Source organism: Echinococcus granulosus (assembly GCF_000524195.1).
Source record: "Echinococcus granulosus chromosome Unknown EG_S00014, whole genome shotgun sequence".
NCBI lineage: Eukaryota > Metazoa > Platyhelminthes > Cestoda > Cyclophyllidea > Taeniidae > Echinococcus > Echinococcus granulosus.
In genome coordinates, this window is record NW_020170394.1 from 592,250 (window position 1) to 614,505 (window position 22,256).

General features: G+C 42.5%; 1 protein-coding gene across 1 annotated transcript; it reads left to right on the forward strand. All coding sequences in view use genetic code 11, as the record gives it.

Moving 5' to 3' along the window:
• Positions 1-7,851: 7,851 nt before the first annotated feature.
• On the forward strand, positions 7,852-20,698 carry EGR_02944 (hypothetical protein; the record flags this gene model as incomplete). The annotated part of the gene is made up of 4 exons (XM_024492193.1): positions 7,852-8,077; positions 16,932-17,019; positions 19,840-19,958; positions 20,025-20,698. The coding sequence occupies 4 exons, from the start codon at positions 7,852-7,854 to the stop codon at positions 20,696-20,698; spliced, it is 1,107 nt and encodes a 368-aa protein (XP_024353388.1).
• Positions 20,699-22,256: the final 1,558 nt, after the last annotated feature.

Consider the following 22,256-nt stretch of genomic DNA (forward strand, 5'->3'; position numbering starts at 1 on the left):
CACAACTGCACATGCACCTCACTGCGGCGGTGATGATGGTTATGTGCATTTGATTGGCTGGTGCAAGGCGCCACAAACAAATCGGCGCACACACGATTACTCATCAACCACAGAGGCTTGTGCGAGCAGAGCTGCTTGCTGGCCCTTCCACCTTCTCACAGTCATCGCCACCGCCCTTTACGGTGCCAATATGTTGTGCCGAATTCATGCGGGAAAGCAATTCCTATGCGATATTGCTGCTGCGTTGAACTTGATAGACTAGCGATTATTTGGACGTCTTTTCTCACAAAATGCTCCTTAACAAATGAAAGCTGACAATAGTACATCGATTTAGAAAACAAGGATTTTTCACTTTTCTTGCGTCAAAGTGACATACTTTCCGCCTTATCACCTACAATACTTGTATGTGAAATTTAAGCGCAGTTGCTGGTTGAGCCAGAAAAACCTGCCTACATTAAACCAAAAGCAGATTAATTTGGAGGTCAGGCAATTCTTCTGTGGTTCGAAATTCGAAACTTCATCTTCCAATTTTGTTGGCTTCAATACTAGGTTTGAAGTCAAGCATTAGTCTCAAATTTTCTGTGTTTATGTGAAAAGAGGCGAGCAAATGAGACACTTCGGTTTCATTCCGAAGGCAGCGATGCGGTCGGTGTTGCCTTAAGTTATACTTGAGATAGGTATTCCAAAAGAAGGTACATTTTAAGCAACCTAAAAATGATCCAGTTATAATTCAAAAGACCCAATTCTGAAAGTCAGGTAGGAAAACATTCAACTCAACTTATGTCGATGCATTGTATTCGCCTCCAGCAATAATAAAGCTTTAGTGCTAATTAAAGTTTTTGTATTGCTGTCCAGTGGATGTCAACCTTCCACCTGTGCAAACGAGGCTTAAAAACCAGAGAGAATACGTAGGAGCTAACTTTATTTACGCGCAAATATTCCATGTCCACTCCCCATGAATACACGTGTTAAGCGGATTTCTTTAGGAGATCGTCAGCTAGCTGTGGTCAAGTTTGTCACCTCATCTCAGTTGTTACCATCTGAAAGAAGCACTCTTTGGGTGCAAACAAAGAGGTTCTGTGGGGCTACCTTCGGAATTAATAACACAGCAGGTAGTACTTTAGAATTTGTTATATTTTCGTTTAATCGAGCTAAAGTTTGACTACTAAAATGATAGGAACTGGGATTTTCATCCATTTAAGTAGTTTGTACGTCATATTTCCGCTTTGCCTCTAGCTTTATGCGCGGTTTCTCTTCTACTGGATTCGCAAGTTCCTTTGTACGGTCAATAAGAATGTGATCGTAAAAAGGGGGCTATTGAAGCGTTGTCTTCAATCGCAGGGTTGCTGAAGCGTTCATTAGAAGACAATCGCTTCTCCGTTTACTAGTTTGCCCACACACACACGTTCACACATACGTAGCCACCACAACTAATGACAATGATTGCATGTACATTCGCAATTTAAGTGCTACAAGGTATAATAAAATTTTATGTCTGGCGGCTTCCTTTTGATCTGGGATCTTACGTCGGAATCGTCTGAACTAGATAACTGTGCTGATGGAAGAGCATCGGTGGTGCAAGCGGTTACAGTGAGGGAACTGTGGTTTCTACGTGTCTTCTGGCACCTCAAAATGATCTGACACACTTTTTCTTCCATTATTTTTGGATCTACGTATATTACAGCCATTTGCACCGATAATTTAACCAAAATTGAATCAGACAATAACTTAACCAAAAGGGCGATTCCTTGCGTAGCTGCCCACTGACAATTGCTATTATGACCGATAGAAGAAGTCTAACATCTCTAGCCGTTCGATAATGCCCACACTGAGTGGCACAAATCTTCCAATTCATTCAGTTCTTCATGCGCTCTTTATCATTGACTTTTCATGGGCGGTTACACTCCACATAAGAATGAACATTGTTTTGATGGTCGCGTGCTAAAGTTTTATGTACCGTTGGTATTAGCGATAGTCATATGGCTATAACGCGTTCTTTTTATTTCCGTGGGTATTTGTAGAACACGAATGTGGTGGGAAAATCGGTCAAACACGGCCAGCCTTGAGACATCAATCATGGACCTGGATAGGAATGTGGACGCTGCGCACGCATGCGTTCAGCCTCTGTTAAGGCGTACACGCAATTATTCACTCGTTCATCTGCAGGAATAAGAGAGCTTCATTTGTAGACACGATTAGTTTCGTAGGTGTGAGAAGAAAAACGTGGTGGCGAGAAAATTAACGACCGCGGAGGTATCCTGGCTAGACGAGTTATCATATCTAGTGTAGTTGGGACTAGTGTAGATGATTTCCATGCTCAAAAGGAAGGTCTTCTGACTTCGCTGATTACCACAAGCTTTAAACAATAAATAAATAGCTTCGAATAAAATTTTCTGGGACGGACTACTTTTCGGAAAATAAGCGTAGCTGTTACCCCCATGACAAACGGAGGATAGATCAGACTGTATAAATTCGACACCTCCTCGACTTTTTTCAATAGGGAGACGTTAATTACCGAATTTACTCATTAAAAGATTTAGTTTCTGTAATGTGACCGAGAATCTTGCAGGCGCCACTAGAGGACAGTCACCCATGATTCATTTCGTCAACGTGGAAGCGACCACTAATTTTGCCAAAAATGGTTGAGTGTAGAAGAAAACAGCTAAATAAATAATTTAAGGAATTTTAAAAGAAGTGTCAGGGCGCCTTGTCTCAAAAGCTAAATGGTAGTGAATGGTTACAACCATAATTTCATGTCTAGATGAGTGTGCACAGCCAGGGCTTTAAGTACCTTTTTCGTCTACTACCCAGAAGGTAAGACCATCGCGTGAGAAAATAATGGAAAGTCAGGGACTCCAAAAAAGAAGTTGCGCGATGCTGAAGAAGAAGCTTGACAAATTATGTGAATGAAATGTGGGTTAAGGCCGTAACCAGACAGTCAAGCCCTCCTTGTTAAAATGCCACTTGGTAGATTTTTCTGACTTGTTGGTCAATGTGTGCTTTGACATTTCTGTGCATTAGCAGTGATTAAAACATCCAAAGCTCAATTAAATGTCCCATGATTGCTTTTAAAACAAAGAGAAACACTGCTTTACTGCATAACACATTTCCAAAAGCGTAGAGATTCTATTATTTCACCGGGTTTCTGGAGTGAGTAGTAGGTGCAGTACCCTTTACTATTACCTGGAAAGGCCTTTCACGTAAACTGATTTTCTCATCCTTACTGGAGCATAAGAAGCCAGTGATTTCCACATCATGAACCCCCAAAATCCTATTCTCTCCTTTGTCCGATATGCCGTGGTAACAAACGAACACACGGGCTGTCACAAGCGCGGTGGCTTACACAGTGGAGATCGTGTCACCATGGCCATGTGAGTGCTGAAGATGTGACGGTGTTGCACGTTAGATCTCCCCATGGTGGTCGGGGGGAGGATAGATTTGATGGATTTTGGACCTCCACTTACCCCAACGTCACTGATCAGAGACAGCCAGCTGTCCTTGGGGTCGTTTTCGATAACCAAGGCGTAGCAACACAGGCTTAGCCCCAAGGCTTTCTAATGAACGATGTCGGCCGGCCTTGCTTAGTCATTCTACAATGGCAATAATAGATTTGATATAACAGCAGTGATTACTTAAACGGTCGAGTTTTAGCGTTTTGCACAAAATAGACACGTTTATTTCACCATTTGCTATGTGTAATAGACGACTCGGTGTATCATCATGAGGCGGGCTAACTCATAATCATTCTTATGAACAACAGGCTGTTTGCAATTATAAATTTGTAGAAATAGACTCTTAAAAAAACAATGATGGGTGAAACGCTATTCCCCGATGTTTTATCCATCATAAAAAAGCCAGTGAATGATTTAGTTCAAGAGACAGAATAGGCTCAAAATCAGTGATTAATTTGACCGAACTCGGGAAACACAGTAATGTCTAAATGCATATCATAGTACCCAAAAGTCACACAAAAAGTTTGATGCTTCAAGTAGTTACATTTTGGGCAATCGTGTGTTTACACTGAGTTCATCTTTATTGACAAAGAGTTTGGTCACTAATGGAGTCGATGAAATAGAAGTTATAGTACACAAGAATTTGCGATTTTGAGAAGAAGTCAAAACAATGTTTCTACACAGAGTAATTCCAAGTGACATTGCGGTTAGTAGCACAACAACGGATAGATAGCGCTGTAAGTAAAAGTGCTTATTGGATCGGATCTAGTTCAATTCTGATGGGAATGAAAATATACTTTCTGTAAATCCAAATTAAAATTTTTTAAAGGCTCTACAAGGTTCTGCCTAAATTATTGTGTCTTCAAACCCAAAATGTGGATCGTAAGCTACCAATTTCTGAAAAAAATTATGGCGACTAAAAATGATATTTTTCGGCCAACATATTTACTACATTCATAGACCCACCTAAATTAAACAGAAGTGAAAGACCTCTCTTTCTTGTAACCCCGATGTGACAAGTGTGTAGTGACTGCCAAAATCGATTTGACAACTTTCTGGACAGAATGTGTAATGTCATGTGTGTTTCGCTACTGTCACAAATCGGATTTGACAAGTCCGCTGCCTGCTAGGTGTAAATACCAAAACTGAATTGGAATAATTTCTATAAAAAGTTACAATAGATTTGGAAGATATGATTGCTACCCAACGTTTTGAATTACATGATGGTACTTGGATTTGTAGCAAACTTTCACTAAAGTTTCCTTGTTAAATGGCTAGGAGCCCCACTTATCAATGATGTTTTTTTCAACTTACTGTTGAATTTCTGAAAACAAATAATTTGATACGCAATCTCCATATTACTGTCCGTTTTTGGAGAGTTAACTACTTAAAAAGTTGTGCCAAGTCCACTCATACTGTACACCATTTACATATTTTTTCTATTAGAATATATTTTCTTAAAGTACGCAAAGAAATAACTAGAATATGTCATTTAGTAACTTGTTTCACCATACTTTGGTTGTAGAAGAGTATTTTAGCCATCTGTAACAGTTTTGAAGTTGAAAGGTGGTAATCCTGTCGCATACCTTATAGGTAGTCCAATTATCCAACCCGGACAAAAGTGTTCAGAAACCTTGTACGACCGGTAAATAATTGACAAAAGTGTGCTACAACAAAAGTGTTCATAGTATTAAATGTCTTTTTATTCTCCGAGATCGCTCTACTTTTCTATACCACATTGAATTCAAGTACTGCATCGACTTATTTGATGGTGAAGGAAAAATTAACCATGAGGTTATACCACTGCGTCGTCCTAAAAGCCGACCTTTGACTGAAACTCGAAGTAGACAGGATTAGCCAAGTGACCGGCAGACGTTTATTCTCATCTAAAGCTGGCATTTACCCTTGTGTAAATGCGCAACAGTATCAACATGAAAATTTCACACCACCTGTCCATGTGAATACAAGCAGGTAAATGTTTACACACCAAATTGTATTTGAGGCCTGCTGGAGTGACTTACTAAATAGTGCAAATGTGACGGAGAACTCCTCTTGAAGGCTGTCTGGGTTCGACTTTTCCACATTTTTATGAAGTCGTAAAAGTAGTTGTTCAAGCCTTGAAATGGTTTCCATACCAGCAATCTGCCCCTTTGTGATCACATCGCCTCGATGCCGCTGGGGTCTTTATTCTGAATGTTACGTTTTTAACAGTGGATTGATTGCCTTTCTATACTGTGTTTGGTTCATCATTATATCATATATTCAAATAGCGTCAAAGAACAATGCTATTCATCTTTACCATCTTCACCAGTTATCACTAACTGAAAACTCACTAAGCCATGCACAGTTTGAATTAATTTGCTTCGTATTACCGTAAATGCGCTTTGCCTTTGTTAGCGAAATGATAAAGAGGTATCAGGTAAAACTAGCACTAATTAGCTGATAGGTTTATTGGAAATGGAAATAATTTATGTTCTAGTTTCGCTCGGGTGTCCTCCTACGGGTATTGCAGCCAACCATGGTTTCCTCCAGCAAACGCAACTTCCAATTATAACTCTTTTAACTACTAATAGTATTTTTTGCTTTTATAGTCCAAAATTTCGTCTATAATTGTCACTGCAAAGCTTGGCCTCCAGTTCTACAATTTATGCTTTTGATAACGGCCCAATCAATGCTGGTATCATCCAGACGGTGACGTTATTTTTAATACGATTGACAGACCTCACGTTGATTCGTAACACAATGAATGTAAGCTTTATTAGTAATTCGATGTTTGTCTGACGGCCAACCACATTTCATACAGATGACAGTAAAAGTTATATTTCACGTAAAAATCAGTAATGGAATCTTCACAAGTAGCGTTCTTTATCTTGATTTATGCAAGTCTTGCATAAGGAGGGCACTGCGGGCCTGCAACGTGGTCCATATGCAGAGGGAGAAGGGCATAGTTTGGTTCTACTTGGGTGCTTGCACGCGGAATGAGATGAAGGCTATTAATTCGCTTGCTGTAAATGCACTATGGTGACAAAGTTAAACAGCATCGCACCTGACATTCTGCTCGGTGGTTATGAAGTGATACAAATTCTCAAGTTAATGATATGAATTATTGTCCCCTTATCCTACACAACTCTGAAGGACCGTCTCATGTGCAACTAGCACATCTGACTCATTGGAGTTGTATTTGTTCTCAATTTGACGTAACGAAAATATAAGAATGTAGATTCTTGCTTATTTAGGGAAGGACGAAATAAGCTGAACCTTGAAATGCTGGGGTTAATGTTGGAAAATGAAAATAATAAGACTTTGCCCAAGTTTAGACTTCAGTTAAAAACCGCACAATCAAGCAGAAATTCGGCGTTTTCAGAGCCAGATCAAGAAGCTTACTAGTAGGAAGAGGCGCAAATCTAGAAGGCAAATGTAACTAACGCCTTTGCCTTACGTTTTATCCGAGTGGACACATGTAATGGCTGCTATGCCTCAATTATTACGAAAACCAAAATGACCCCAAATGATGCATCCATGATGAAGCAGCCTAAGAAGTTGTGGACTTAACCTCCATTGGCAAAATACGAATCTATGTAAATCCCGTCTTCCCTTTTAGGTCTACACAAGGACAGTTTATTTCAATTTTGGCTATCGAGGGGATACGCCACTTTAGTAATTGGATGCATAGACCAAAATTGGATTAGCTCTGATTATGCCAATCCGAAGAATTGAAAAGTTGTTAGTCGAGCCCTATTTCCGCAGGTCACACTTGGACGTAAGCACAAGAACGAGCAGGAGCGCGCACACACAGAAGTAACATCCGTGCACGACGTGCACACACCTGTGCACACGTATGTGTGTGTGTGTCTATCCGTGCGCACACACGCGTTCTTTTTCGCTCATATGGCGTTGACGTCGGCGGCACAGATACACAGTAGCGTGTGAAAGTCGCATAGCGTGGGAACCAGCAGGCACACGCACACGCACGCTCATCCGCACATACATGCATACCTACACACGCATTCATTCAATCGAGAGCGCACCAGGAACGCATACGGCCAGTTATCCATTCAAAATTATTTGGGTTTGCACGCCGCCCGTGTACCAAGGCACATCTCGTGCAGCTGCCACTAGCACCATCTCTGCAGTCTCAATAATCCCACGCGTTCTCCCCTTCTCAGTGGGTGACGCAAACCTGTTCCCCTTATCGAGATCTGATTGGCTAGTGTGAATATTTCGCGTACGTGTGCGTGCGTGCACAAGCGGTGAGCTTCCATTTGTCTCCTGAACGCGCATTCTCGCATCCCAACCACACATCGCACAAGCACAAACGCACACACATTCTATCTCAACTGCTACCGCGTTTGCGTGCTTGCGTCCAGACAAAGGTGAGCGGGCTTGCGAAACCAGCAACATGTTTTCTCCCCCTGATCTGGGAGTGCTCGCGGCAGCATTTCATCCCAACGGACTGAGCAACACCAATAACACGTCTGCCAACGGTCGATTTCCCCAGACAGCCAATTCCGATGAGGCCGATGGGAATAACTTTAACAATGGATTTTGCAGTCGACAATCGGCGTTTTCATCTCCCGAAAAGGGTATTCTATCTCCACGGCAAAACTCCTACGTCGGCGTGACCGGTAAGCTTAATTTTACCATGTCCCTCTTCCATCTTTAATCGTTCATACACTTGGTGCGTATTTATCCCAAAGTTGACGGATCATGCATTCAGATTGGGAGGTAAATTGATTCTTTTCATTGAGCATAATCTTTCTTGCATGGGTTAGATCAGCCTACCATCCACCACGAAAAGCATGTTATGAGGTAAAGTCGCCTCATTTCACACCATTTCTATGCCATGACTACCGTTTTTGCTGCTACATTGGTTTGTGAAAAGCCTTTCTTATGTCTTTTGTTTGTACGATCCCGATAGACGTTGCATACAAGGTGTGAATATACTCGGGTCAAGCTACTATTTTTCTCCCCAAATGTTTTTCTATTTCACTCGATTTCGAGAAGCATAGAACGCCTGTATCTGAATGCGAAATGTGAAAAAAAATACACTAAGCTACAAATAGGTCGATGGGATATCACGAACACTACCGTTTCGATGTCAATGTAAATTCAAACGCAACCATCATTTGGATGCATCGTGAGCCTGTTGACCCCATGATCCAAAAATCACTCTTAGCTGTCATGAGGCGGCATTTAAATACTCGGTGCGGATTTATTTTTAGGTAAACAAACAGGTGGAGTAAATGACAAGGCTCGGAAAAAGCTGGATTGTCAGCCGCTTGGCCCACAATAGCTTTAGATAACATTTGGACGCAATATTATGCACACGTCAGATCAGTGGTTTCCGGGACATAAACAATCATGCCTTTAACAGTCGACACCGATCTGGTATTTAACCGGCGAACGTTATGTAGGGGGCCCTCCACTCTTCAGTTTTTTTACTAATTACCCTATCAAAACAAGAGATCAGGGCCTGAAGATAAGACGCTTCCATTTGATAATCCCTAAACAAGTTCTCTGCACCGAAAACATTAAAAATTCCGCGGTACAAATTGGACGCTTGGAAATCACCACAGTATAATTAAGATCTAAAAAGTAGTAATTGTTGTCTTGTTGAACATTTGTCTTGATTTATTTGACTTTTCAAGCTGAGGTATACAGTATTTTCCGTGACGAGTGTTGTCTCTGACCAATTTTCCGTTCAGCATATGAAGACACATTCTACCTCCATGGCTGATGTTGTATGGGGGAGGTGTTGTAGAAGTTTTCACTGTTTCTCAATTGTTTGTCGATTGGGCCACTAAAAAACTGCATTTTGTTTGACTTGAGTTAGATAAATCCAAATGGCATTCCTGCTGATTATTCATTCCTGGCCACTCTGGTGTCCTTCATCTTGCATCGGCGGTCAATTATCGGATCAAAGTTTGATTGTACAGTCCGGAATTCAGAAGAGGGGGGCGGGGTGCCGGGTCTTCTGGAAAAGCATTAACACGCCGTGTCGACTTAAATTACACTATTTGCTTGTGTCTCTGTGCCTGTCTCTGAATCACACGTGTGTATGCATGTATGCGTTGGTTTATCCATCGTCTGGTCGTCGCCTCAAGCCCTCCTGCGTGCTTGGTGTAAACAAACGACACACTGGGACCCCATTATTTCACTACTACCATGGATATCGCCTCAAAAACACAATTACATCCACACCCGTCCAACTTTAATTCATTTGTTAAATGACAGTCATGCATTGCCATTCGAGATTAATGCAATTTAACCCACTGCTACGTCTTACGTTAAGCTTGTGGTTAACATTGCGGTGAATCGTGTTGTGCTCACACCGATTCGCCATTCTGCACTTGTGATCACGAGAAACCAACACAAGCGAGTGTTGGACACCTAGCAGTGTCAGATACCTCTGCAATTGCGTACTCTTATGGCAATGTAGACGTGTCTTTGTTAGAGCCTTCAGACGATGCGTCACTATTCTTACGCATTTTTTCCCTTTGTTGGAGTCGCTGGCGGGCCGACGCGTATTTAGACAATAAGTTTGCGCATATTGGGATAAGGCACTGGTTGATAGCCAGTTGGGAAAACCGCAGCAATTGCTGATTTGAATAGGATAATTTTCACACGTTAAGTGGGAATCCACCGTGGCGATCGTGTTTTATTCTCATGCAAATCCCACAAGGCTAGCTGCTTTCTTCCACATAGTGGGAATCCAAATAGCTTTTTCTCGTTTCCTCTCACTGTTGAAATAACCCTCTACCCATCTGATTTTGTGGGTATTTTACTCCTTTTCGTCGACCCTCGCTTGAGGCGCACCCAGCACGGTTCGGGAGAACCCGTCCTAGTGCTAAGGTTTATTGAGAAAATGGTAGTTGATCTCCACCTTGGATTTGAAAAATAAGTCACCTAGAAAGTTCGATTGTACTGGATTGTCAATTCTTTGGGTTAGTGACGAGATTCTAGGTGATCTGATATCTCACGAAATGGTTCTTTTTATGTAAGTTACTTGTCAGAGCCTAATCCCATTGAAGCGATGTGGTCATTTTAGCGTAATTCACGTTTGGGAATGTCTTCGTAGTTGTGTACTGTGGCAACGCTAGTGTAAGTGGTGGATCGGATGTCGAAACTTCACTGCTCTAGGGAGAAGGAGTAAGATACACAAGCCTGCGTTTTTTGTACATGGGTGCGTGTGACCGTGTGTGTACATTTTCTTGTAAACACAACACGATCGAATATTGGTGAACCCATAAAAAGAACGCTTGCGGGATGCGTTTTCTCACCATATGGAACGTACATTACAACGGGTATTCCCAGCTGATTCCACTTACTTTGAACACCACCCTCCTGCACTCCTTTCCCTTCTCAGTGCTCTGATTTATCCTTCTTTCCTTCTTCTATTTTTCCTTGTAAAGGCATTCTTTTGATTCCTTGGTCAAACTTGATACTTTATCCTTCCAAAATTAAATGCACTTTTTTAGAATTTCCGTTTTTAAGCCCACTCCGCCGCTCCCTAAATATCTCATTTTTCCTTTTGCTCCTCTCCGACACATGGGCACTCAGAGCCTCTAATTTGTCCAAAAACTTGTCCCATGTACACCGAGTTTCTTATTGCCTTTATGTACTTATTATAGGTCTGTTCTCACAGATATTGAAGAAAAAAAATTCACCGAGATTGAAATATCTGGGAAAGCATATCCTTCGCAAGACCAACGCTAAGTACACCCTAGCTGAGAAATTCTCAACGAAAACTACTCGTGGGAATAGTATATTAATGAAAGAGAAAAGAAGGGACAACTTTTCAAAATGTAATGGGAGACTTGTTTATAAGCAGATTTCACTTCCTCCCTGTGAAACTAAGATTTGTTGATCGAGGTCTAATGGCTCAAACAGCACGTACTGATACTCCATAACGGGAATTATGTGAAGATTTCAGGGGATGAGGTTCTGATTTGACCTCTAGGGTCCTGTGGACCAATCATCGCAATCATTTAGTATTTATTCTTGGCTTCATGAATTTCGATCAAAATAATTTGATGATGGTGGAGTTCTGTCACTGCTTCAGACCGATATGATTTTCAAATGTTTCTACCTCACATTTAAACCAAATGAAAATCTATTACGAGTCCGGATTACACGAGTAAATTAGAAAGTTCAAATAGATCGCCTATCTGGATAAGAATTTTATTAAAATTTCGTTAGCTAGTGATGACCAAGTTATTGTGGTATTTTTGCATCCCGGGATTTGGTAACTGCGTTTTAGTGTCTCTCATTTGTAATGAGCAACTCCAAATAGGGTGTATAAATATTGGTAGATTGTAGTTGCTAATTTTTTAGGTAAGGATACTTTTTTTTGATCAAGTGGTTCCCTTTCTGAAGTTCAGAAAAGATTGTCGAAATCGTTTGGTTGTAGTTATGGCCTACTTGTTATTGCTTTGAATTCAAGAGACAACTCATTTTGCTGCCTGACTTATCGTTGGTCACTTCAAATAGAAAAATAATCTTGGTGATTTTAAACTGTTGGTGGTGCCTCATCTTCAGCAAAGGAGGGGAAACGATTAGCCGAAATTAGGCAGGTTTTAACCCATTAGTTTTCTCTGCACTGACATCCTGAACGAAACAGCTGTCATCGCTGCTTTTACTACCTCAGTAGAAACAAAAAACACGTTTCGCAGTGGAAAATGTGAAGACGATGGCTTCTTCAAAATGGGAAGCAAGTAGTGGTGTCCACCATCCCCTGTTGTTTGCGCCCTCAGGTGGGCCTTTAACCGAATTTACTGTAGTGCAACGCTATCTTTTTAAACTAGAAACGGTTTTCGCCTGTTTGAAGATTTGTTGATCTAATTAACACACAAAAAGCACTTGGAAACAGTATTACAAAGCAAGTAACTGCCTAAGAAAAAGTGTGTCAGCACCAACCTGGATTCACTGACTATCTTTAAAAGGCCTACTCATGGCGATTCTTCAGAAAAGAAAGTTCTATCGGCTTCAGATTGTGCAGCATAAATGACTGTACACAAAGTTAGAGGCAATCTTTTCATTTGCATTTTTACTGTAATACACCTTGACTACCACTTTTTGATGTTTCATACGACAAGGCTGATTTAATGTTGCCATTGTCGTTGTTGTTTTAATACGGCTCTCAAAATCACCCATTGGCATGTATAAAACTAAACGTATGAATTTTTTTGATATGGCGCTCAAGTGTGACTCCAGATGCGTTAAGTCGACAAGGAGCTTGTTGGTGAGGTATTCTTGCACTTTGAAGAGCCGAAAATCTCATTTACTGGGTGATGTCATACCACCATGAATGCGTAGCTGTAATTTATCTACCTTTTTCGTCCTGGATGCCGCTTAGTACTCTCATTAAGGTGGGATTTCCTCGCTCCATTGTAAAGTTTATCTCACTGCCATACAATGAAATCAGCTTATTGTTCAGTTTTACGCACTCCAATGGTGGTTTGTAAAATTGCGCTATTCTGTCTGTTCCCTTAGGTTATCAAGGTTTCAAGAAAACTCACAATTTTTACCTATCTGGAAAGGTGTGATAAGGCTCCTCAACTAGGGTTGTATTCTGCCAAATCTTATTTGATGTGACACCATCTAAAATCTCCCAAAATCGATTGACAGCGACCACATACTAGTGGCACCATGCACAAAATTTACCCAACTTAGCATTGCATAGATTTACGTATGCGCTGTTGGATCATGAGCGAGGCACAGTCTGGACAGCTTTCCTCCTACATCTATTATCAATACTCAGATTTTATTTACAGTATCCCTTGATGGACGTGATACCCACGTACAGATAACCACTTGATGCAATTGGTAATAGCAAATAAGTAGAGCCCAAGTTGGGCCAGGCCTTTTGGGTAGAGGCTAGAGACGATACCGTTCATCACCCGTATAAACGCCATCGCATTCCTCTCTCGTCTTGCCTTCTTTCCACCCTGAAAACGTTGCGTCTGGACACTAATCACGCCTTTGGGAGTGGCAGACACCGGACGACGCATTAATTTGTGCTGGCCTCACGCATGCACGTATACGCAGGCACACGTATGCGAACACAGAAAAAAATAAATGCATCCTCCCAGGTCTGACAGAAGAAAAGGCGCAAGTGGAATGGTAGGGAGGCGGTTTCAGCGAAATCTGCTTTACCGCAAATATAAATTTAAGTGCTATCGGAGTTCCTGAAGTCTTTGCAAAACATTCTACCTCTATGTGGTGGAATCATTCATTTCCGACGGGCTTAGTACATTTTCACAGTTTATATTACCTTTAGTAAAACGCACTGTAGCATCAACTTTGAAAGCAACTGAATGTGCTCTTTTCTGGTAGCTGCACAGCAGGGCTGTGGTGTATATCGCGACACACTCCTTAAATCCAGCTGTGATTAGCCCATTTCGTGGAGGTGTGTTTAATACACCTATTGGAGAACAACTTAGGCGAAACAAAAACTCGCTGAATGTTGCGGAAATGAAAACCCAAATGGCAAAACTTGTTTTGCACAAAACCAAACAAGTGCTCTCTCACCCGCCCGATAAGCAATTCAACCTACACAAGGCGACCAAACTGACATTCAAATAAAAACTGCGAAAAGTTGGTTAGAGTGCTTTTTCCCTTCAAGGGCTTTCCCACCATTGTTCAGCGACAGGAAACTAGTATCAGCCGATCTTTTGAAGTGCGTTAAACCACGCTAGCACACGGCAAGTCTTTACTGAGAAGAAAGCAATCGCTCCCTTCACTAGTTCACTCACCACTATATGCCTTCTACAGACAATCATGTGCTTCTAACCGGATAAATCAAGTGTTCAGATGCGTGTGAGCATGCGTGTGATCAAATGGAGTCGCTTCAGACTATCTTTGCTGCTATCGACTAAGAGTTGCAGGACAATCGGGTTTGTACGGCTTTCGAAAGTATTCTTGGACAATTAAAGTATACTGGCAACGTTGCGAAGTTGCACAGAAATACTGATACTTTCAGGGTTTCTATGTAAGCGAGATTTCGATGTTGTGGGGTAATAACTGTACATAGGAAAAATGAGTTTTTCTGGGGTTCATCTGATACCACAAGCCTGTCGTCCATAAGAATGGGAGAGAGTGCTGTCGGAAGAATCAAATCAATTAAATGTAATTTAAGGAGGGTTTACTATAAACGGGTGAAAAGTAATTGACATTTTATTGTGGCTATGAATGCACACAGCCTAAGGAAAATGGAAGTTGTTCCGATCTTTCGGCAGTAGAAAGGGGGATTGCAGTTATTTGTGCACTGCGTTTCAGCATTTTCAAACACATTTTGTCGGAGTAAAAATGGATCGTCTTTTGTGTGTTATTGTTTCCCTCTAATATCCGTTCACTTGCTCGTTAGCTCACTAACTCGTTCGACATTCCTCTTGCATTCGCTCGTGGCTCCGTTTTCTCGAACCGAAGTCGTCTTCCCCTTGCACCCACCCCTTTAAACACAGGCGCGCCTGCCTCTCTCCCCTTCCGAGGCATTTAGGCCAAATCCGCACCACAGTGCCCCTGAAAAAATCTCGTGCTTCTTTAGTTTACTTTGAATGCGTGAAGAAGTCCCTTGCAAAGTGAATTCCCTAACTCTTCCCAAATTTTGGTGATGCCCGCTAGGGGTGTTGACAAAGAATATGTATATGGACGTAAATATTTTTTCATTAAAAAAGACGGAGCAGTTCTTTTTCTAGGAATACTGGTCACTCTTAGACGGCTCTCATTTTTTCCAAAATATTCGGGGTGGAGAGTTTTTCTGAAAGTAAGCTGACGGTTAACTTCGTAGATTTTTCAACATTTTTATGAATTTAACTTAAATTTAACCTGTAAGTTTTGTAACGAAATAGGTTTCTTAATAAGAATAATGACACTGATGCTGCCTTTTATACCAAATAGTGCGTCGTTTGGATTATACAAGACCTATTAAGAGCTGAGAAGAAAAGTGACAAACCTCTACTGAATAGGTAAATCTAACTAACGGAAACTATGGCAATGTTGTGCCTTAAATTCAAAGTGTCCGAGTCATTATGGCGGTACATTCTACCACTTATGCAAGTAGTTCAAATACTAAGGTGGTTTAAAGCACTTTAATGAAGCCTAAAAGTGTGGTTCTCTTATCAGATCGTGACAGCATCTCGCCAAAATTGAACTGAAATTGGGTAGTGAAGTCGACTACACATTTACATGGGCTGTTTGGGTGAATTGGGTCATCATAGCCAACGCAACGGCGATTCGGACAATTCTTTCCTTGTGGTTAATGTTTTCTACTGACTCAAAAGTTTGCTTTAGGAAGCTGATATCCATACCTCTCGCCCATCTCTTAGTGCACTGACTCGCAGAATGCTCAAGGTACTTAACGCCACCGCTTGCAGAAACATGTGCGGACGGGGCGATGTCAGACACTGTCCAAACTAGTCTGCACAGCGCGGACTTGACTTATGTAAGGTTGCAATTAGATACGTAAAAAACGTCAACCTAAAATGGCGTATTCTATTTCGCGGCTACTGTATTATCGGCCTGAGTTCCATTTGTTCACGAGCCCTCAAAAGTCATCGCTCTACCATGTCCTCGAGGTATACTTATAGAGTGGATAAACAAAAATATAACTGAATGCTTCAGCATCGCTCTTCAAGGTAGGTGTTGCGATCGGACAATGCCATCATCTCTCCAGGGCGTAAAAATGGAGACAAGAGGACACCATTACTTTCCACATCACCACTTTCCAACTGATTCAAAATCAGAATAAGGCTTCTATTTCACCATTTTTTATGGGAACGAATTTGCGTTGATTTAAGGTAACCTTTCATGTTTTGTTGCTGCAGTATGCTATAAAAGTGACGAAAGTTTGAAAGTGTGAAAAGAAACTAAATTGCCAATTAGTACTTTTAAGGTGTGGGTGCAATTGAGGCGATAGCTCAGCTTTTTGACAACTTAGGGACAGGACTATTTGAGTAAAATCAAGCCTGATTTATATTCTAACTATCTGAATTGCGCTTGGATCCAGAGCCTAGACATTTATTTAATATGCACTCTAATCTGATCACATGTCTAAGACAAAGTTACTTTAGGAGTAATCGTTCCACCTTAAAAACCTTAAAGGCAAAAACGGTCGTGTAAGAGCTCGGGGAAACTGGGCTTAAGTCTGGAGAGGAGCATGGTGTTGCCAGGCGATTGGACTCGTCAGAAGGGCTTCAGTGAATTTGCGCGCCGATGTTTTGTGTGCATCCATAGGCTGTGTCTAGACACATAGACGATCCAAAATATGCTTTTTGAATATCATAATTCCATTGTGCGGTTCGGATATCCCCCGCCCCTACTTTCCCAGGATGGAACTTGCCTGTCTGTGACTGCAACACACTTGATTTTAATAATGATATGCGGATTTTCCCTGTTTTTCCCATATTCGGGGCTCTTCCCATACGATATGGGAGAGTTATTGAAGTAACTGCATTTTCCATGTTCCCTGTGTAATCCGAGATGCCTCCCGACGGGAAAGTTCCGCTGTTTCCCATACGACCGGGCGCACTTTTGTGGCCATGCTCGCTGAGCCGGTGACCCGTCTGGGGTGAGTGCAGAATCGCCCATGTATCCAATTGAGTCCATAATCTCAAGTAATTTAGTTTGCATTGCTAACGTTATTTTCAGCAGCACATAAATGTGAGGCGTTGGTCAAACTTCGGGTTTGATTACTACTACTCGACTTAGGGAAGGCAATTTTTTTCTTAATTGCAAAAACGGCTGACTTATTTCCTCCTCCTTTGTGAGAATTTGCCGTTTATTACATAGCTCATTTCATTCTCGAACGTATTTTGGCCAATTGGTCATAGAGGTTTTCTCAAAAGCATTGGTTTCACCCTAGCTTCAAATAGTTACTTTTCGACAGTACCTTAAAGCAGTGTGGTCAATGGACTTTAGCAACTGCCTTGGAGAAATAGATCGATTTGCCTTAGGTGAAGCTTTTAGAAACCCTTGGATTACTAATATTCCCATTTTCCTTGCTCCTCGGAACATAACTGATACCCTCAGGTGATGAAATGCAGAAATTGTTTTATGTCTTTCCAGAAAAACACCATTGTTTATTGCCTCCTTCGTGGAGTAAGATTCCACTTAATCGTTCTGATGACAACTGTTGTTGATGGAGTGCTTATGAGTCAGACAGCCTAGACGCCTTAAAGGCCACATACCTCTTGAATTCATTGGCTCAATGTGTGGCAGGTCTTATCTGATTATCAAATCCATATCTCTTCCCTCCACAAGCATCGTCTTGTGACCGGTCCTGGACGGTCGCACAAGTAAAATCGTTCCTGTTTTCCCATGGCACCGTCTGGCCCATTAATGTCTCGGCGAGCACACACGCGCGCCAGTGCGGTTAGCCGTTATTCGGGCTTGGGATCATGCATTTTCCCAAGGCATTTCTGCTTCCCTGACTACAGTGATTAACGTGTGCGTGCGTGTGTGTATTTGTGTGTACGGAATCATCTCCTGCCTGGGTGGCGCGTAGGTGGGTAGGAGCGAGGAGGCAGAACCAAGAATTCAGACTACCCCAAGTTAGTCGCACATACGCACGCATACACACACACGCACACGTGCACGCGCGCATTCCACAAGAGAAACGCGAAAGCGTGGGAACTTTCCAGCTGGTGCAAATAGCCAGACTTTCCGTTGACTAATTGCTGTTTAACCGCAGATTTGGAGGTGGGTAAAATGCCTGGCTAAATCGTTTTTAGGCGAAATTTCCACAAAATCACCTGTCTAATAGTTTTGGCCAGAATGCCATGGGTCTCGAGTTGTGCAAGCAATCATTGGTCATGTTTCAATGTGGACGGATTTTGGCGTTTTCACAAATTTTCTGTTTTCCAGCCTTATCGCAATGCTAGCATTTGCTTTGTAGCTTGAAATCCATCAGTTTTGGAGTACTCAAAATGCAACGTTTTTTGATTTACGTATCCGTCGCTCCTACTTTCTTGTCAGTAATTCCTACATTTGAATAGCCACTTTTGCATGGAAAAGGCAAATAACTTATCAAATGATTCGCTTCAGTGAGCTTTTGTGTGTGAATTCTGCCATGATCGGTGTGTTTTGGTGAGATTTCCGAAGTTCCACAGTTGTTTTACAAAATCCATTGCTACGCAAACGTGTGGTCGAGTGCATTCTCGGAGCAAGTCGGGTGCGTTTGTGCAGGGTGTCCTCTCCCGTCTTCGTTTCCACCCTTTGAAGTTCACACAAGTTAATTCCTGAGAAAGTGATTCCTTCCCCGGTCTAATCTCATACACGCACACGCACACTAGTCCCAACCCTATCTGTGTACATTTGATCACATATTTCAGACAAGTCTTTTTGATTGATTGTTTATCAAAACTTGGTTTTATATCACACTTTACCTTTTGTGTTTTCTTTATGATGTACCTGCTTACCAAAATAGCACGTCCATCTACCTCGGGGTGCCGTTTATCCCTTCCATTGGGTGTGCTTATGCATATGTTCCTACCATTGAACGTACTGAAGTTGCCGCAGTTGTGCTTTGTATTTGTGCAAATTAACAGTATACGCGAATTAAGGGAAAAAAAAGTACAAAATATCTTTCTTGAACGCCAAATACTTCTCAGGTAATAAATGAGCAAGGATTATCGTCTCATCAACCGTTATCTCTTATTTCACAATGTCATATTTCAAAAGCGGAATCTGAGTTTGACCGTCCTTACGATGGCATAGCATTTTGATTAAAACGTCCCTTGAGTGATCTTCGTCATCGGTCCTAGAATGGGATCGGAGGGCTTACCCTGCAAACTAGACAGTCCTAGTATTTGGATGCCCAATTGAATGCAGCCCCGCCCCCCCACCCCATTAGCCAATAATCAATCGGTGTTTACCGTGGCCCTACTGTTTGATTTTAACCCCAGTCGGTATGCCACCATGTTTATTGGCGATTCTTTTCTAAGTATCGCCCTATTCATGGACCACGATTCGCCCTCATTTCGGTACTTACAAGGCCATATTTTATCAAACATTCCTAGACTTGCCACCATTGGGCATCAATTGTTGACGCATTGAATGTGGCAGCTTTCACTCTTTTGCTGTGGCTGTTCACCATCCTTTTACCCTTGAACTGAGATAATTTTTGAATAGAATCGAAGAGGATTGCTCTGTAGTACGCTTGCGCCGTCTTAGAGTCTTGCGTACTCTGCCACGCACACACATCTACCCGAGCATACTTTGTGGCCGTGAGAAGTTTCGCGCATCCACAGTCCCACTTATGATATGCAGTACATAACAAAGTGGCACAACTTCAACCACTAAATTCCCACGACATCGTGTGTTCCGCGTGCTCTCACACATACAACCAATAGAAACCTGCGTGTGTGTGTGTGTGTGTGCGCTCTCTAAGCGGCTCGCTGACGAAAAAATCGAACTGTCGCGTCCGTGAATGCACGTACACACAGACCCTCCTCAACCTCCCCTACTCAATCACCCACCCACCAAGCTGCACTCAATATGCGTCAGTCGGTATGACTTGGACCCGCGATCCGGCTGGGACTGTGTGACCAGTCTACCATCGTCCTTCCCCTTCAGATTTGCTATCCCTCGACGATATTAACACTACCACCGACAATGGAGGTCCGATGATGTCAACGCGAAGTTCTCCTTCAACCTCATCTACGACTTCACCTCCAAATGCGTCTCAACCAGCTCCGAGATTCCCCCCTTCTGCGAACAGCGCCAACGCCAACGCAGCTGCGGTTCTAGCAGCAGCGGCAGTGGCTGCCAGTCGCTACAGCCCAACGGCATCGGCAGCTACTCCAAGTAGCCTTCAGGACGCTGCGGCAGTGTTTTCTGCAGCCTATGCGGCAACGTCCTCGGCAGAGTTCGGCCCGACCGTGGCTTCTCCGGCGGCGGTGGCCATGGCCGCGGCTGCAGCGGCCGCGGCGGTGGCTGCTTACCCGCCTGACTCAGGCTCAAGCATAATGAGCGTGCCCTCACCCATCTTTCCCCCTCCTCCGATGAGCAACGGAAATCACCAACAGCAGCGCTTGTCGCCGTCGCCATCTCAACCGTCAGGAAGCAGTGGCGGTGAGGGGACCTGCAAACCCGACTTTGCGAATGCCTCGGACTTCTTCGAGGCGTTCGCGAGGTCTGCCGGGGGCAATGTAGGCGGATGGCGCGGCCAACTGACCCCCAGACCGGAACGAAGGGGCATTCCGTCGACTGAGGCTTTGCTCGAGTGCTATCGGGCTCAACTACCGTAAGTGGCGTCGTTTCTCAAGAAGGTGACTAGAATTCTGATTCGCCAAATATACTTCATACATTTAGGTTTTTGAACTGAAATGCTACTGTTCTGTTTTTTTGCGTACTGGAATTTTCATGTAAAAATAGCTATCTGTACGTTTTCCCATGTTATTCATTCTTGCTCCATTTTTTTTGATAAGAAATGTTCTGCAGACATATTTTTTGCAAAGATCAGTGGGCCATAACTCGTATATCCCTATCCAGTAACAATCTGAGGAGAATTTTTTGGGCATTTATAAAAGCAAAAATTTGCTCGGGTTATTTCATGCAGCCTGCATATTCTGGTGCTTGGAATCCTTACTAAGTATGAAAAATCCCGATGTTGCTTTTTGAGATATGTTTAGCTGCCAATTCATTGGTGAATGGTCTATCAAACCAGCCTATTTTTGTGACGAGATTACATGCGTTCATTGTGACAAACGTGTCCTCGTTTGCAGCATGATAGTAGCCTCGACCAAACACGTGCCTTACCTTTGCGCTGCTTCGTACTTACATCGTATAAGTAGCAAATTCACACCACTGCTCCTGAGCCTTGCAAGGACCAGCCTCGTTCCCGTCTTTGTTGACAAGGTCCTACTTACTTTCCTGCGGTAGTTCGCAGATTCAGACTTTTCAAAGTTAACTTTTTAGCAAGACGTAGCATGGAGATATTTTGCTGTTCATTCTCATAACCAGACGCAGTACCTAGGACGTCCATTTTTCGATTTTCCTACTGTTGAGCAAATGAGTGCTTTACCATTGATCCCCATCCGATTCCTTCTTTATTTAAAGTATTGTCCTCCGGTCACCCCATGCACTTTCTTCTATTTTCTGACTTCTATTGCTTTCAGCTTTTGTTCACAACATTTGCTCCAAGTGACGTTAGGGACGAGTTAAAGAAACAATCGCAGCAAGGCCTTATGGGGAACGCGGGGCATCTGCAAGTGCTGCGAAATATGCAGGCCTTTTCGAATCTATTGACGAAAGAGGCTCCTTAAGGAGGTTATCTTACCGTGGGAACACCAACTTTTCATCTTTAAAGTACCGTGGGAATGTTCTCATACATTCACTAGCATGTGCCGAATCCATCAGATGCAGTAGTTATTATGGCAGCGTGTATTTAATTTAAGGTATTCAATATTTTCTGTTTCATCACAATCAGACGTTGAAGCTAGTAATTTGAACACTGCCAATTTCTTTATAAACAGATTCTTAGCTCGTAGTGGGGTTCACAAGTCTTCCGAAACATCTGAAACAATTAGGATTACTATTTACCACCCCCAAAGTGATTTGCTCTTCATTCTCCCCCCTCCCTCCCCTTTGGCCAAATATATCACGATATGCAGCCGGAAACGGATTTCACTGTCAATGGGAAATAAATAGGTCAACTGATGCAGATAATTTTGCACTGCACCTCTGTTTACAGGCGGTAGAGCATATTTCTGCTTATACATTGAGTACCAATTGGCCTGAAACAATAGGAGCGAGCTTTTGGCATTTGTCCCTGCCCCATGCTTCGATCAGCTTTAACAGGGACAG